The sequence below is a fragment of the Nyctereutes procyonoides genome, unplaced genomic scaffold (genome assembly GCF_905146905.1).
Source record: "Nyctereutes procyonoides isolate TBG_1078 unplaced genomic scaffold, NYPRO_anot_genome, whole genome shotgun sequence".
NCBI lineage: Eukaryota > Metazoa > Chordata > Mammalia > Carnivora > Canidae > Nyctereutes > Nyctereutes procyonoides.
In genome coordinates, this window is record NW_026575020.1 from 34,965,460 (window position 1) to 34,980,957 (window position 15,498).

General features: G+C 40.0%; 1 protein-coding gene across 4 annotated transcripts in view; it reads right to left on the reverse strand.

Moving 5' to 3' along the window:
- Positions 1-15,498, reverse strand: part of NUP214 (nucleoporin 214) — a 101,273-nt gene that overhangs the window by 54,922 nt on the left and 30,853 nt on the right. For all 4 annotated transcript variants that reach the window (XM_055316553.1, XM_055316548.1, XM_055316550.1 and 1 more), the window contains exons 19-23: positions 14,000-14,182; positions 13,212-13,297; positions 13,032-13,115; positions 1,418-1,675; positions 351-512 (exon numbers count right to left, since the gene is read on the reverse strand). In XM_055316553.1, the coding sequence (XP_055172528.1) occupies positions 351-512; positions 1,418-1,675; positions 13,032-13,115; positions 13,212-13,297; positions 14,000-14,182 (773 nt within the window). The remainder of the gene's footprint in view (positions 1-350; positions 513-1,417; positions 1,676-13,031; positions 13,116-13,211; positions 13,298-13,999; positions 14,183-15,498) is intronic.

Sequence of the window (15,498 nt, forward strand, 5' to 3'; positions counted from 1 at the left end):
CTTATTAGGCTCCCTGCATGGAGCCTGCTTCTCCCTCTGCCTGTGTCTCTGCCTCCCTCTCTCTCTGTGTCTCTCATGAATAAATGAAATCTTAAAAAGAAAAAAAAAAAAGTAGAGATCAACCACTTCATCCAAAGACCACTGATAGGCCAGGCAGAGTGGATCTAACACCTTTCTTTGAAATGAAAAAGCTTCACATCTAGTCTCTGTCTTCTCGGGACTTGCTCCCCGAAAAGGGAAGAGGACTGTCCCATCAGTCCCCTCTTTCTGAAGGTGGCAAAAAGAGCCAGTTGCTGCTTGGGACCTGCTGTGTTGGCTCGTGGTGGCCGCAGCTCCCGACCATGTCCTACCTGGTGCTTGGCTGGCCATCTGACGTCTCAGTGCTGCAGCGGCAGCCGCCTGTGGGGCTGAGAGGCTGTGGGAAGGACCAGGGGCACCATGCTTCACGGTTTTTGTTGCCAGCATTGTGCTATCAGCCCCTTGAGGAATAATTTTGCTAGCAGATGTCGACACTGAAGAAAAAAACAACGCTAAGTAAGAGAGTGTCAGAAGAGAGGAAAACACAAAAGTGACAGTGGCAAGTCCTCCACTGTGAGGCTATAGGGAAAACACTAAGATTAAAAATACTTAAACATGCACACAGAAAAGTACCAATAAAATCACAGGGTGGCACCTCTATCTTTCAAAGATGTCCCTGCCCATATCCGTTAGCTAAAATCCTTGACTTGAGCATTTCCTCTGATACTGAGGTAGAACTTTCATGCCAACATAGGTCAACTTCCTGCTCTCTTCTCATAAAATATCTCCATTCGAGCACCTCCCCAGGGGTATTTTCTTATAGAAGTTCCTCCAAGTGAAGTCCTAACACTGAATTGGAGGTGTGACAGCCCAATACTGGTCACTTCTGGGAATTAATACTGATACGAGCATGGCCGCTGGCAAGTTCTGGGGCAGAATATGGCTACAAGTAATGACCTGAAATGAGCTAGGATTTGAAAGGCAGGAGTGTGGATGATGCTTCAGAGTGAGACAAATAACCTCCTCCTCTTACTCCTGAAAACACCATTTTGTGTGTGTGTTTTAATTTATGTATATAATCTCTCCACCCAATGTGGGGCTCTAACTCAGGACCCTGAGATCAAGAGTCACATACTCCTCCAGCTGAGCCAGCTGGGTGAATGCCCCATACCTGTTCTAGAGACACCAGCTGCACTAGCAAGAAAGCTGTGCCAGTGTGAGCCCTACAGGGCCCCCTTCTTCCTGCCTCTTTCAGGGGAAACCAGATTTTCTGAATTTGTCTTCTAATTTCTAGACTATTAGCAGAAAGGAGCTGGACTTACTGGTGCAATAGTCTATGAGCTCAGCTATGGCTCCTCTAACAGACACAAACTTAACAGGGAGCTCACTCTGCACTTACTGGATGTTCCCATCACGCCAGGTGAACCATGAATCAGGTGAGATTTAGCAAAAGGCATTGCCTGCGGCAAGACACCAGGCTGGATGGAAGGGGTGCGAACCACAGGCGCATGCCGTGGGACCTGTGCCACTGTGTCATCATCTTTAGACGCCCGCGTGTCTTCACTCTCCAAAGACTGAGAGACGGACGACGTAGAGCTGGCTTCATCCAAGTCTTCATAGTATCTCTGTGACAGGAAGGCTGACCGGGACAGGCTGGCTATCAAGCCCGAAACAAAACACAAGTTAGATGATTCTAGCAAGTCTGAAAGCTCTGTAATTCTCACTATCAAGAGAAATAACCAGTTTGGAAACACTTTATGACTTTTTTTAAGAGGAAGAAGCTGTTGTGGAAGGTATACGTACACAGTTTGGGGGCTTTACTCAAATGAAGCTTTGAAAAAACCAAGCTGTGTAGGACAGGAACATTTTGATTGTCAAACAACATGAGAAGTGAGAGACAGAGTATGTGCTGGCAAAGGCAGGAGTCCTCGAGCCCCCACCACAAGCTCTCGCGGGCAGAATACCAACAAACCAGGAAAGTATCAGACAAGATTGTGCAGAAGAACCACTTGCCAACAACTAACTTCTAAGAACAAGTCATGCAAACTGGGAAAGGCCGAATGTCCTCAATCCTGGCACCTCCAACATCCCCAATCCTTGAATGATTCTTTTGAATCAATTAGATTTAAAAAAAAAAAAAAATCCCTGAAACTAATCCTGACTTTCCCTGTTTTTTTTCCCCCTTTCTATAAATGATGAAGTAAGGCCTCCATTCATTTTGGAATATATATTACTGGCTGTGTACTGGAAAAAACAAAACAAACCAAAAACCTAGCCCTTTCTCAAGTTATTTAAAAGCATTGCTAAAAAAAAATTAAAAATAAAAAAAATAAAAGCATTGCTAAAATTTGCTGGCTTGGTTGCCTTACAGGCACATCACTCTACAAGATTTTATTTGTCACAATCAACAAATGCAAATGAAAACCAGTGTTACCTGTTGGAGCTGTTGCATTGTTGCCATTAGCCATATGTGCCTATTTAAGTTAAAAATAATTTAAAGTAATTAATGAAAATTTCAAGTCTTCAGCTTCACCAGCCACATTTTAACTGCTCAACAGCTACATGTGGCTACCACACTGGAGTGCAGATACATAGAACATTTCTCTCAGCACCAAAAGTTCTACTGGATAGCACTGTGCCACAGTATTCTCATGCAAGTGAATTTGTAGGAGAGTCATGTGGAAATTCCATCCATAACCACCAGCATCACTAGTAAAGCTGCAGTCCATATTTTCTGAAGAGAACTTATTTGGGCCAGGTGCTGCACAAAGGACCTTCAAATATTATCCCATTTAATTCTCATAATTACCTTGTAAGTTAAAAATTGCTATTATCAGACTTTATAATTAAATATTTGGAAAGGTTAACTATTTGCACAAGGTCCTAAGGCTGCTAAGTGGTGGAGCCAGAATTCAAATCTAGGTGCATCTGATTGGAAAAGACCATGTTCTTTCTAGACAGTATTACACAAGACTGAACCCTGTGCTAGGCAGAACTGGGACCCCATGACCTTTGCCCCTCGCACCACAGCCATGATTATGATTCATTAGATGGCAAAGGGCTATGGCAGACATAAAAGTTACTAATCAGTTCGTCTTAAAAATAGGAAAGTTATCCTGGATTATCCAGTTGGGCTCAAGGTAATATTTCATGAGACCTTAAAGGGCAGAAGCACAAGAAGACCGCAATGTACTCTTGCTGGTGTGCAGATGAAGGGGCCAGGAACACACGTCAAAGAAACATGGACCTCACTCCGACAGCTGCAAGGAACTGAGTTCTGCCAACAAGTAGAATAAGCTTAGAGGTGGATTCTTCCCCAGAGCCTCCAAATAAGAGCTTGTCCCAGCCAACATCTTGATTTCAGCCTGGGAGCCCTGAGCAGAGGACACAGTTGAGCCATGTTGCGCCTGGACTTTTGCCCCACACTACTGTGCAAGAATCAATGGGTGGTGCTTCAAGCCACTACACCTGTGATAACTTATAACAGCATACACAGAAAATAAGCACAAATCCTCCATTTTCTTAGAGCCACACTGCTCTAAAACAGTTCCCAAAAATCTTAGTTCTTGAGAGATAATAGCAACAAAACTCAATGTCTTAGAAAGGGTAATAAGGCAAGAAAAATAAAGGACCACAGGCAGCTCTGGCCCAGCAGTTTGGTGCCTCCTTCGGCCCAGGGTGTGATCCTGGAGACCCGGGGTGGAGTCCCGCATTGGGCTTCCTGCATGGAGCTGGCTTCTCTCCCTTTCCCTCTGCCTGTGTCTCTGCCTCTCTGTGTCTGTCATGAATAAATAAAATCTTTAAAAAAAAAAAAAAAGGACTAAAAAAGCAGAACCAAAGTATTAGTATCTATAAAGACTATAAGTGTTCCCACAGAAAGCCCAAGAAATAGTCAAAGACTATTATTATCTTTGATAAAAAAGATTATCTTTTTTTTTTTTAAAGATTTTATTTGTTCATGAGAGACAGAGAGAGACAGACAGACAGACAGACAGGCAGAGGGAGGAGTAGGCTCCATGTAGGGAGCCTAATGTGGGACTTGATCTCGGGACTCCAGGATCATACCTTGGGCCCAAGGCAGGCGCTAAACCGCTGAGCCACCCAGGAATCCCAAAGACATTATCTGAATAAACGAGTTTAGCTAGGTTTCTGGATACAAAGTCAACATACAAGAGATCCAATATATTTCTATTATCACATCTAACATAAAGTAAAACATAAAATGCAATCTTTTTTTTTTTTTTTAGATTTTATTTATGAGAGACATACAGACGAGAGAGAGAGAGAGAGAGAGAGAAAGAGAGAGGCAGAGAGAGGCAGAGAAGCAGGCTCCATGCAGGGAGCCCGACATGGGACTTGATCCCAGGTCTCCAGGATCACGCCCTGGGTTGAAGACGCTGCTAAACCGCTGAGCTACCTGGGCTGCCCCATAAAATGAAATCAAATGAAGAAATTATAAGAACATTAAAAATATTAAACTCATAGGAGTAAATCTAACAAAAGGTGTGTCCTTCATGAACAAAATACTGAGAGAAATTAAAGACCCAAATAAATACATGCCGTGTTTAGGAACTGAAAGATCAACACTGTACAAATACCAATTCTCTCAAGTTGATCTAGAGATTTAATCCAATCCCAATCAAAATCTCAACTTTTCTTCAAGGGTTGAGGGAGACAGAATTTAGCAAGACAACTGCAGTATTAATATGGAAATGGAAAGCACTAGGAAGAGCCAAAATATTCTAGATCATGGGTCAGTAAACTACAACCACCAGCTACCTGTTTTTATAAATAAGGTTTTATTGAAACACAGCCATGCTCATTATTTGTATATTGTCTGTAGCTGCTTTTCCATCACAAAGGCAGAGCTGAATTAGGTACAGCAGAAACCATGAGACCAGCAAGCCTAAAATATTCACTACCTAGCCCTTAAAGAAAAAGTTTGCCAACCACTGCCCTAGACTGAACTTTCTGTGATGATGAAATTACTATTATGTTATATAACAGCTGCCAGTCACATGTGCCTACTGAGAAATGTAGCTACTGGGATTGTATAACTGAATTTTTAACTTGATTCAGTTTTTATTACTTTAAATTTAAATAGGCTACTGTATTAGCACAGCTTTAGAATCTAGAAGAAGAACAGCACTGAGGCTTATTTTAGTACAAGATAATTAAGGCAGTGTGGCAGCAGTGCTTTTTAATTAGTGTATGAGACCAACAGACCTATATACAAGGATAACTTACATACAACAAAGGTAGCCACTAAGGGAGGAAAGGAGAATTTTCAATAAACATTTTGGGACAATCAGATACCTAAATATAAAACACGTGAGCCAAATTTTACATCTTACATACAAATTAATTCCAGACAGTACAAACAAAATGTGGTTAATCCATACAATAAACTATTATTCAGCAACTAAAAGCAATGAACTACTTATACATGTTATGCATCATGAATCTCAAAAATATACTAAGTGAAAGAAATCAAACTACATATGATTCCATTTATATGCAATTTCAAAAAAAGGCAGATTCCTGCAGAAAGAACACAGATTAGTGGTTGCTGGGGGCAAAGGAAGGAATGACTACAAATAAGCACGAAGGAACTTCCCGAGTGGTAGAAGTGTTCTAAAACTGGAACGTGGTGATGATTATATAATTCTGTAAGTTTAATAAAAATCATCAAACTCTACACTCAGATGAATTTTACAATATAGAAGTAATACCTTGGTGTATCTGTTTAAAAGAAAATCAATTCCAGGTAGATCTAAATTTGAAAGGCAAACCATTAATATTTCCACAGACAATAATAAAGGTACATACGTATCATTGTTACCCAGCAATAGAGAAGGATTTCTTAAATAGAATCCAGAAAGTACCAATTGCAAAAGAGAAGGCTGAGAAGTCTTTTTTAAAATGAAGCACTTCAGGACACTTGGGTGGCTCAGTGGTTGAGCATTTGCCTTTGGCCGAGGGCGCGATCCCAAAGTCCCAGGATCGAGTCCCATATCAGGCTCCCTGTAGGGAGCCTACTTCTCCCTCTGCCTATGTCTCTGCCTCTCTCTCTGTGTCTCTCATGAATAAATAAATAAAATCATTTTTAAAAAATAAAAAATAAAATAAAACAAAGCACTTCTGTTTTGACATGATATGTCATGTCATGATATCAAGACATCAAGATATCAAGATATCAAGAAATGATAAAGAGGGGGAAAAGCAACAAAGTGGCTACCTACAACCCATATAACCAACAATGGGCTGGTATCCAGAATGAATGAGAACTTTCATAAATCAGTAAGACAGATTACCCAATAGATGAATGAGCAAAAGATGCAATCGCACACTTTATAAAAGTCAACTATTAACCAAATACTTGGTAACACATACAAGGGTTACATCAGAGTAGCTAAAAGTTAGGGAAAAAGCTGACAATATTAAGCTTGGCAAAAATGTAGGAAACTGAAATAGTCATACCTTGATGTTTTGTGAGAGTAAAATAAGCTGGTACAACCACTTTGGAAAACTGTATAGGAGAATCTACTGAAGCTGGGCAAGTGGACAGAGTATGAGCCCACAATTCCATTCCTAGCCATGTGACCAAAGATGTTCAGAACAATATTCTGTTCTATTACAGCCAGAAACTGGAAACAGTAAATGTCCACTAAGAGGAGAATGGATAAGCAAATGCTGTACATTTATACAGCTGAATACTACACAGCAACAAAACAAATCACAGTTACCTATGATGGCATGGATGACTCTTACAAACCGATGTGGAACAAGAGAAATCCACCCAGAGAATAAACAAACAGATATACACAGCATCCAACCCCCCCCCCCCCCAAAATAGGCAACACCAAATGACAGTGTCTGCGAAGACATGCTCAGGTAGTAAAACAGACCAAATAAGCAAAGTTAAGGAGACCAAAGAGGGTGAGAACTTAGTGCAATGTCCAATCCTGGATTGGATCCTTGATTTTTAAAAAAGCGATGCTATGAAGGTCATAAGAAAGACAGTTGGCAAACTGAGTATGGATTGCATATTAGATGTTCTGTCAATGTTACATTTCCTAAATCTGATCATAGTATTATTGTGTAAGAGAACATCTTGTTCTTCAAGGACACATGCTGGAATATTTAGGAGTAACGAGTCCAGCTGACAACCTATTTTCAAATAGTTCACCAAAAATACTAATAGAGGGATCCCTGGGTGGTGCAGCGGTTTGGCGCCTGCCTTTGGCCCAGGGCGCGATCCTGGAGACCCAGGATCGAGTCCCACATCGGGCTCCCGGTGCATGGAGCCTGCTTCTCCCTCTGCCTCTCTCTCTCTCTCTGTGTGTGTAACTATCATAAATAAATAAAAATTTAAAAAAAAATTAAAAAAAAAAAACACTAATAGAAAGACCTGTACTCTGAAAACTATAAAAAATTAATGAAAGCAATTCAAGATGACACAAAGAAATGGCTTTCCATGCTCACAGACTGGAAGAACAAATATCAAAATGTATTACCCAAACCAATCTACACATTTAATGCAATCCCTATCAAAACACGAACAGCATTTTTCATAGAATTAGAACAATGCTAAACTTTACATGGAACCATGAAAGATCTCAAATAGCCAAAGCAATCTTGAAAAAGAAAAACAAAACTAGAGGTATCATAATTCCCAATTTCAAGTTATATCACAAAGCTTTGGTAATCAAAATACTATGGTACTGGCACATTAAAATAGACACACAGATCAATGGAACAGAATAAAAAACCCAGAAATAAACCCACAATTATATGGTTAATTAATCTTTGGCAAAGGAGAAAAGAATATGCAATGGGGAAAAGTACTCTATTCACATGCCCAGCCTCAGATTCTTCTATACAGTTTTCCAAAGTGGTTGTACCAGCTTATTTTACTTTCACAAAACATCAAGGTATGACTATTTCAGTTTCCTACATTTTTGCCAAGCTTAATATTGTCAAGTCTTTTTCCCTCAACAAATGGTGTTGGGAAAACGGGACAGCTACATGCAAAAGAATGAAATTGGACCACTTTCCTACATCACACACAAAAATAAACTCAAAAGGATTAAGGACCTAAATTTGGGATCCAAAACCCTAAAAATCTCAGAAGAGGGCACAGGCAACAATTTCTCTTACATCCACCATAGCAACATCTTTCTAGATAGGTCTCTTGAAGTAAGGAAAACAAAAGCAAAAATAAACTATTGGGACTACACCAAAATTAAAGCTTCTGCACAGCAAAACTAAAAAACAATGTACCGAATGGGAAAAGATATTTGCAAATGACATATTCCATAGAGGATTAGTATCCAAAATACATAAAAAGAACTTATACAATTCAATACCAAAAATGGGCAGAAGACATTAACATAACAAACATTTCTCCAAAGACACACAGATGGCCCACAGATACACAACATCACTGATCATCTGGCAAATGCAAACCAAAACTACGAGACATCACCTCACACCTGTCAGAATCACTAAAATCAAAAACACAAGAAACAAGTGTTGATGAGGATGTGGCAAAAAAGCAACCCTTGTTCGCTGCTGGTAGGAATACAAACTCATGTAGCCACTGTGGAAGATAGTATGGAGGTTCCTCAAAAAACTAAACAAAACTACCCTATAACCCAGGAATTGCACTACTGGGTATTTACCCAAAGAAAAATACTAATTTAAAGGGATACATGCACCTCTATGTTTATTGCAGCATTATTTACAATAGCCAAATTATGGAAGCAACCCAAATATTCATCGATAGATGAATGGATTAAGAAGATGTAGGGTGTGTGTGCAAGTAGAAAAAGAATGAAAAGAATGAAATCTTGCCATCCATCCATATGGATGGATATAGGGAGTATAATGCTAAGCAAAGTAAGTCAGAGAAAGACAAATCATTTTACTCATATATGAACTTAAGAAACAAAGGGGATAAAAAGAGAGGGGTAAACCAAGAAACAGACTCTTCACTAAAGAGAACTGCTGGTTGCCAGAGGGGAGGCAGGTGGAGGATTGGGTGAAGGTGAAATAGGTGATGGGGGTTAAAGAAGACACATTATGATGAGCACTGAGGAATGTATAGAATTGTTGATGCACTCACTGTATTGTACACCTGAAACTAAAACTTAATTTTTATTATATTAAGAAAGTATTTTATAAGCAATATATTAAAAAATAACAATAACAATAATGTGAGCATGTGTGGTAGAGAGGAAAAAAATAAAGCAACGGCAGCCACCATTACTAGGAAATATGGGTGAAGGGTTGGTGGGTGCTCAGTATTATTTTTGCACCTGGAGTTTTGAAACTTTTCAAAATAGTTAAGTAAAAACTGCAAATGTCAAAAGAAAAAAAAAAAACAAATAAAAGCAAAGGCACAGTTTCATATATGTCCATACAGTGGTACCTCCTGGGAGCAGAAGACTGGGGTGCACAAGAGGAAGCTAGAAAGCTGGCAACGACAAAGTTGTTTCCTAATCTGGGTAGAGGTTACACAGATGGATATTTTTATTTTTTCTTTTCTGTACATGTGTAGTTCATGACACTGAAAGTTAAATGTTTATATGCTCTGAATTATTCGTCATGGTGTATTTCCTAGATTTAAATAAGTATAATGTGCAGTTTCTGCTTAATGTCTGTATTATCTTCCTAATTGAAAGTCTAATGTGGTTAGAGACCATGTTGCTCTTATTAACCAATATCTGGGACAAAACAGGCAATCATATTTGTTGAATGAGCAAATAAATTACATAAATCTTACTTACTTCTAAGGAACCTATTACAAAGATACCATCAGAGATGTGGTTAAAGATTTGTGAACAAGGATATTCTGAGTAAAATCCTGGCAGTAAGATTAACACTTAACTGCAATTGGATAAGTAAATTACAGACTTCTGATATCAGGAAATAGTGTGCAGTCATTACAAGGCATATGTTCAATATTTAAAAACCGAAGGCAGAGGGAAAAAAAAAAGAAGAAAAAAAAGAAAAAGAAAAAAAAGAGAAGGCAGAGGAAAGGCTCATGAAAGTGATTTGTTTGTTTGTTTATATATATTTTATTCATTTATTCATGAGAGACACACACACACACAGAGAGAGAGAGAGAGAGAGAGAGAGGCAGAGACCCAGGCAGAAGGAAAAGCAGGCTCTGTGCAGGGAGCCTGACATGGGACTCAATCCCGGGTCTCCAGGATCAGGCCCTGGGCTGAAGGCAGTGCTAAACCACTGAGCCACCCGGGCTGCCCCCTTAACTATTTTTAAAGTGTACACTTCACTGGTTTTAAGTATATCCACACTGTTGTGCAACCATCCATCTCCAGAATTCATTTCATCTTGTAAAACCAAAACTCTGTACCCAGTCTACATGATTTCCCATTCTCTCCCCTTCAGCCCCTGGCAACTACCATTCCTTTTGTGTCTGTAAGTTTGATGACTCTAAGGACTTCATATTAGCACAATCACAGAGTGTTTTGCCTTTTTGTGACTGGCTCATCTCTCTTAGCATGTTGTCCTCGAAGTTCATCCACAGCACAGCACATCATCAGAATTTCCTTCCTTGTAAGGGTGCACATTTACACCAGTGTACTTATCCATTCAGTTGTTGATGGACATCTGGCTTGCTTCTACCTTTCAGCTACTGTGCATAGTGCTGCTGTGAAGATGAGTGCACACATACCTGTTTGAGACCCTGTTTACAATTCTTTCGGGCACCTACTCATGAGTGATTTGCTGGATCACATGGTAATTCTCTTTCCCATTTTTTAAGAAACTACCCAACTGTCTTCCACAGTGGCTGTGCCATTTTACATTCCCACCAAGAGCATACAAGGGTTTCAATTTGTCCATATCCTTACCAATATTTACTTTTTGTTTCATATTAAGAACTTGTTAGGACACAAAACTACACATTTTATAGCCCCAATCTCATTTTCAAAATATCAAATTTACATACGTAAAGAAAAAAAGTTTGGAAGTAAACCAAAATGAACTGATGACATACTTGGATTGAGGGATAATTATTTTCTATTCTTCCTCAGAATTTTCTCTGTTTTTCCAATCATACACCAAGAAAATGTACTCTTTAGATTAAAAAAAAAAAAGTATTAAAAATCCCCTTGTCGGGTAGCCTGGGTGGCTCAGTTGGTTAAGTACCTGACTCTTGGTCTCAGTTTAGTTCTTGATCTCAGAGTCATGAGTTCAAGCCCTACAACTGGGCATGGAGCCTACTTACAAACAAACAAACAAAAAATAAATAAATAAATAAATAAATAAATAAATAAATAAATAGAAATAAATAAATAAATAAATAAATAAATAAATAAATAAATAAATAGAAATAAATTAAAAAAAAATTCCCTGGTCTATGACTACTATTCACCTAATTCAACATTAACTGGTTGTAGAAAAATCATAAGATTAAATTGAATTTCCTTCTGCTATTTTAATTACCAAAAAGCATTTGTGGGTGTATAAAAAAAAAGTTTCAACTCTCAACAAAATTTAATAAAAAAAAGCAGATATGAGTGCTACTAAAGCAAAGCATGAGTGCTACTAAAGCAAAGCATCATTCTGTACAAAGTTATACATAATTTTTTTTAAAAAGATTTCATTTATTCATTTTAGAGATAGAGTGCGCACAAGTGGGGCGAGGTGGGGAGAGAAAGGGAGAATGAATCTGAAGTAGACTCTGCACTAAGCAAGAGCCCAAGGTGGGGCTTGATCCCCACAATCACGAGATCTTGACCCGAGCTGAAACCAAGAAATGACCGTGCCACCCAGGCACCCCATATGACAATTTTTTAAAAAGATTTTATTTATTCATGAAAGACACAGAGTGGCAGAGACATAAGCAGAGGGAGAAGCAGTCTCGTCACAGAGAGCCCAATGTGAGACTCAATCCCTGAACTATAATCATGCCCTGAGCCAAAGGCAGACTTTCAACCGCTGAGCCATCCAGGCGTCCCGACAAGTATTTTTTAAAAAGAAAATTGAGGCAATACTCTAGATAATTTAATGACAAAAATTTTTTTCATTAATCACATGGCTTCTTTTCCGCAAGTGCGTTTTGCCATCATTCTCTAATTAGTAGTTTTTTTGCCATTTCCTAAGTAGTTCCCCCATCTCACTACAATTCTGTTCAAAACCCCATACAATGTTGGTAAATTGAACACCAATAAAAATTAATTTATAATAAAAAAAAAACCCATACAAATTATTATTATTATTATTTTAAAGATTTATTTATTTATTTATTCATGAGAGACACAGAGAGAGAGGCAGAGACACAGGCAGAGGGAGAAGCAGGCTCTACGCAGGGAGCCTGATGCGGGACTCGATCCCAGGTCTCCAGGATCACACCCTGGGCTGAAGGTGGCGCTAAACTGCTGAGACACCCAGGCTGCCCAAAACCCCATACAAATTAGACAAGTAAAGCATCTCCAAAGAGGAGGCCTGGATCCCTGGCACCAGCTCAGCCTCCTCTAAACCCTTGGGAATTACCACCACATAACCAAAGAACGACGGAGCAGTGTCAGAGCCACAGCACCTACCTTCAACTGCTTTGTTCAGTATGTCTAAGCTGCTCACTACTCCAATATTCAGATGGACAATAGATTCTGGGGACACTTTCTCTATTTCCTATTAAGAACTACAGGAGGAATCCCTGGGTGGCGCAGAGGTTTAGCGCCTGCCTTTGGCCCAGGGCGCGATCCTGGAGACCCGGGATCGAATCCCACGTCGGGCTCCTGGTGCATGAAGCCTGCTTCTCCCTCTGCCTATGTCTCTGCCTCTCTCTCTCTCTCTCTCTCTCTCTCTGTGACTATCATAAATAAATAAAAAAAATTTAAAAATAAAAAAAAAAAAAAAGAACTACAGGAAAACACAGACACGCAAACATGGATACACTCATAGACTCCTCCTTCCATTCTACTTCCATACCAGGTACAGCACGTTTTACGCTAAAAAAATTCAGGACCAGTTCCCTTTACCTGGAGCAGTGGATCTCACTGGGGGGGTCTTTCTCTTGGCCAAGAAGTTTCTCAGTTGGGTTTGTTTCACAGGGGACAGCTTAGCTGCAAGAAATACATGAACCCATAAATGCTTCAGACTTGGATTTTAAGACGTCAATAGAAGGGAATACAGAGAGTTGAAGATGAGAATGTGTTTACCTGGCACTCTGGACAAGGGCTTGGTGTGAGATTCTATGGTAGTTTTCAACAAAGCATTACGGAGACTCTCGAGATCACTGTCAAAACTAAAAGAGGATCGTGTTACCCTACAAATCAACTATGACCTGAGAAATCTCCCCAAATATAAGTGCCAGAGATGAAAGCCTCCTTAATATAGAGATGGGAAATCTGACCCATCAATCAACATAACCAATTCAAAAGGAAAGAGATTACAATCTCAACATTACACCTTGCTCCCTATCTCCCAGCAAACGCAGCACTAAAAGCGCTTTAGTACAAAGGGCAACCAGGATGTATACATTCAGCCTAGAGGGAAAAACATACAAATACCCTGGTAACTTCAGGGGCAAACAGTCTGAAAGTTTCTACTCAAACAAAATGGTAAGCCTGAGCTTCTAGACACGTTAGTCCACCTAATTCTACCAGTTAATTTTCAAAAGAACAATGTCTCTATAAAATCTGCCATCGTCTATTGGCACCTATTTCATCTGGCACACTTAATTTACCTCTCCAATAATCCCCGGAGGCAGGTATTGCTACTCCCATGTTTTAGGCAAAGGAACAAAGGATCACAGAGGGTGAGAAATCTGACCAGATTCACACAGGTGACAGCAGAGTCACCTGCACACCCACATCTGAACTACTCTGCGACTTTTTTTTTTTTTTTTTACTCTGCGACTTTTACACCTGACCCCAAAATGGTTATTTGCCCTTCAACCACATTCATCAAGTGCCAGCACCACGGACTGGCCCATTTCCCTGCACACCCAGGAGTTCCGCTCTGGGAGGTGACATCCGAGGGAAGGCTCCACTGGGAGGTTTGGTTATAGAGACGGAGCTGCTGGAGACTGTCCACCAGGTGATTCAACCTCTTCCTCTGTTGGTTGATGATTTCCCGGTTGTTGGCTAGGGTGTTAAATAGTGTTTCTCGCTCTGGCACAAGCAAGCGCCTGTGGACAGCAAGAAAGAAAGAACTTGACATGAATGGTCCAAATACTACAATTCTAATAGTGAAAGAACAAAATGTAGAACACCCAGCGGTCAAGCAGCAATGGTAAATTAACCAGAACATAAAAGGGATGAAAGCTTTACAAGGATAATACAGGATGAGGAAGGAGAAGCTTAGGGTAAACAGGCTGAGCCTGTAGCAAAAGATGGCATAATCAGACCAAACCTCAGAGGCTCCAGGGAAGAAAAGGGTGGAAGGCAGAGTTAAAAACAGGGGGGAGAGGTGATACATTCAGTTATATACTTAAGGTTTGTGTATTTTTCTGCATGTAAATTACACTAAAAAGAAAAGCCCTGGGGTCCACTAGAGGTCTATGAGGATGAGTCATTTCTTTAGAGTGCTGTGAAGAAACATGGAGATAAACACTCAGTTTGGCAACAGGGAGGTACCCCACTTGAAGGATCTAAAACAAGAAAGGAACAATGGTCCCTTTCTTTCCGGTGACAGGGCGGTTCAACATAAATTTTTAAGAAGGCATTTCAGTAGGGTACAGCAATATCTAGAAAGACTCAAAAGACAGAGATGTGCTAGAAAACTATAAATTTATGAACTTAAATCTCTGCAGAAAAGGAACTTTTAAAAAAAGACATATGAAGTGGAAAATCCATGGTTGTCATGAAGGAGAAAAAAGCCCAGTTTCTCTGTTAGCATCATACACTTTCTAAGAAGCCAATTTATTAATTAGCAGAGAGAAATCCATCTGTCACGCAGAACAGAAGGCTCCCGCTGTTGGGTCAAGCCATTCCCTCCCAAGCACTTGAATGTGAATTCAGACCAGTGCAGTGAGCTGTGAAATCTCTAATGGGGCCCAACTGCCCAGGGGACAAGTGCCCAGGCACAGAATCCTCCCCCTGACTAGCACCTACGGCGTCAATGCTCACCTCTACCTTCCCCTATCTATGCTCCAAATGGAGGCTCTCAAGTCAGGTACAAAGCCTTCCAACATGTTGTACAATATAATGTATTAAATTCTGTTTACTTAATTTTAAGCACATTGTAACCCAGCCCCTGCCATCACACCCAACTTGTCCCACTTGCAAGTTCTGTGATCCCACAACTTCATAAACAAGTAAACAGATCATTTCCTGGTTTGTTTCTTTACAGGGCTAATCACACTCATCAGGTATAGGTGGTTCAGAAACTGAGCATTCTGAGGCTGATCTGTTTCTCGGCTTTCCTGTGGGTACCTCACTGTTCTCATGATGTACTGCTTTCTATTCCTTTAGGAAAACAGATGACATACAACAAAACACCCGG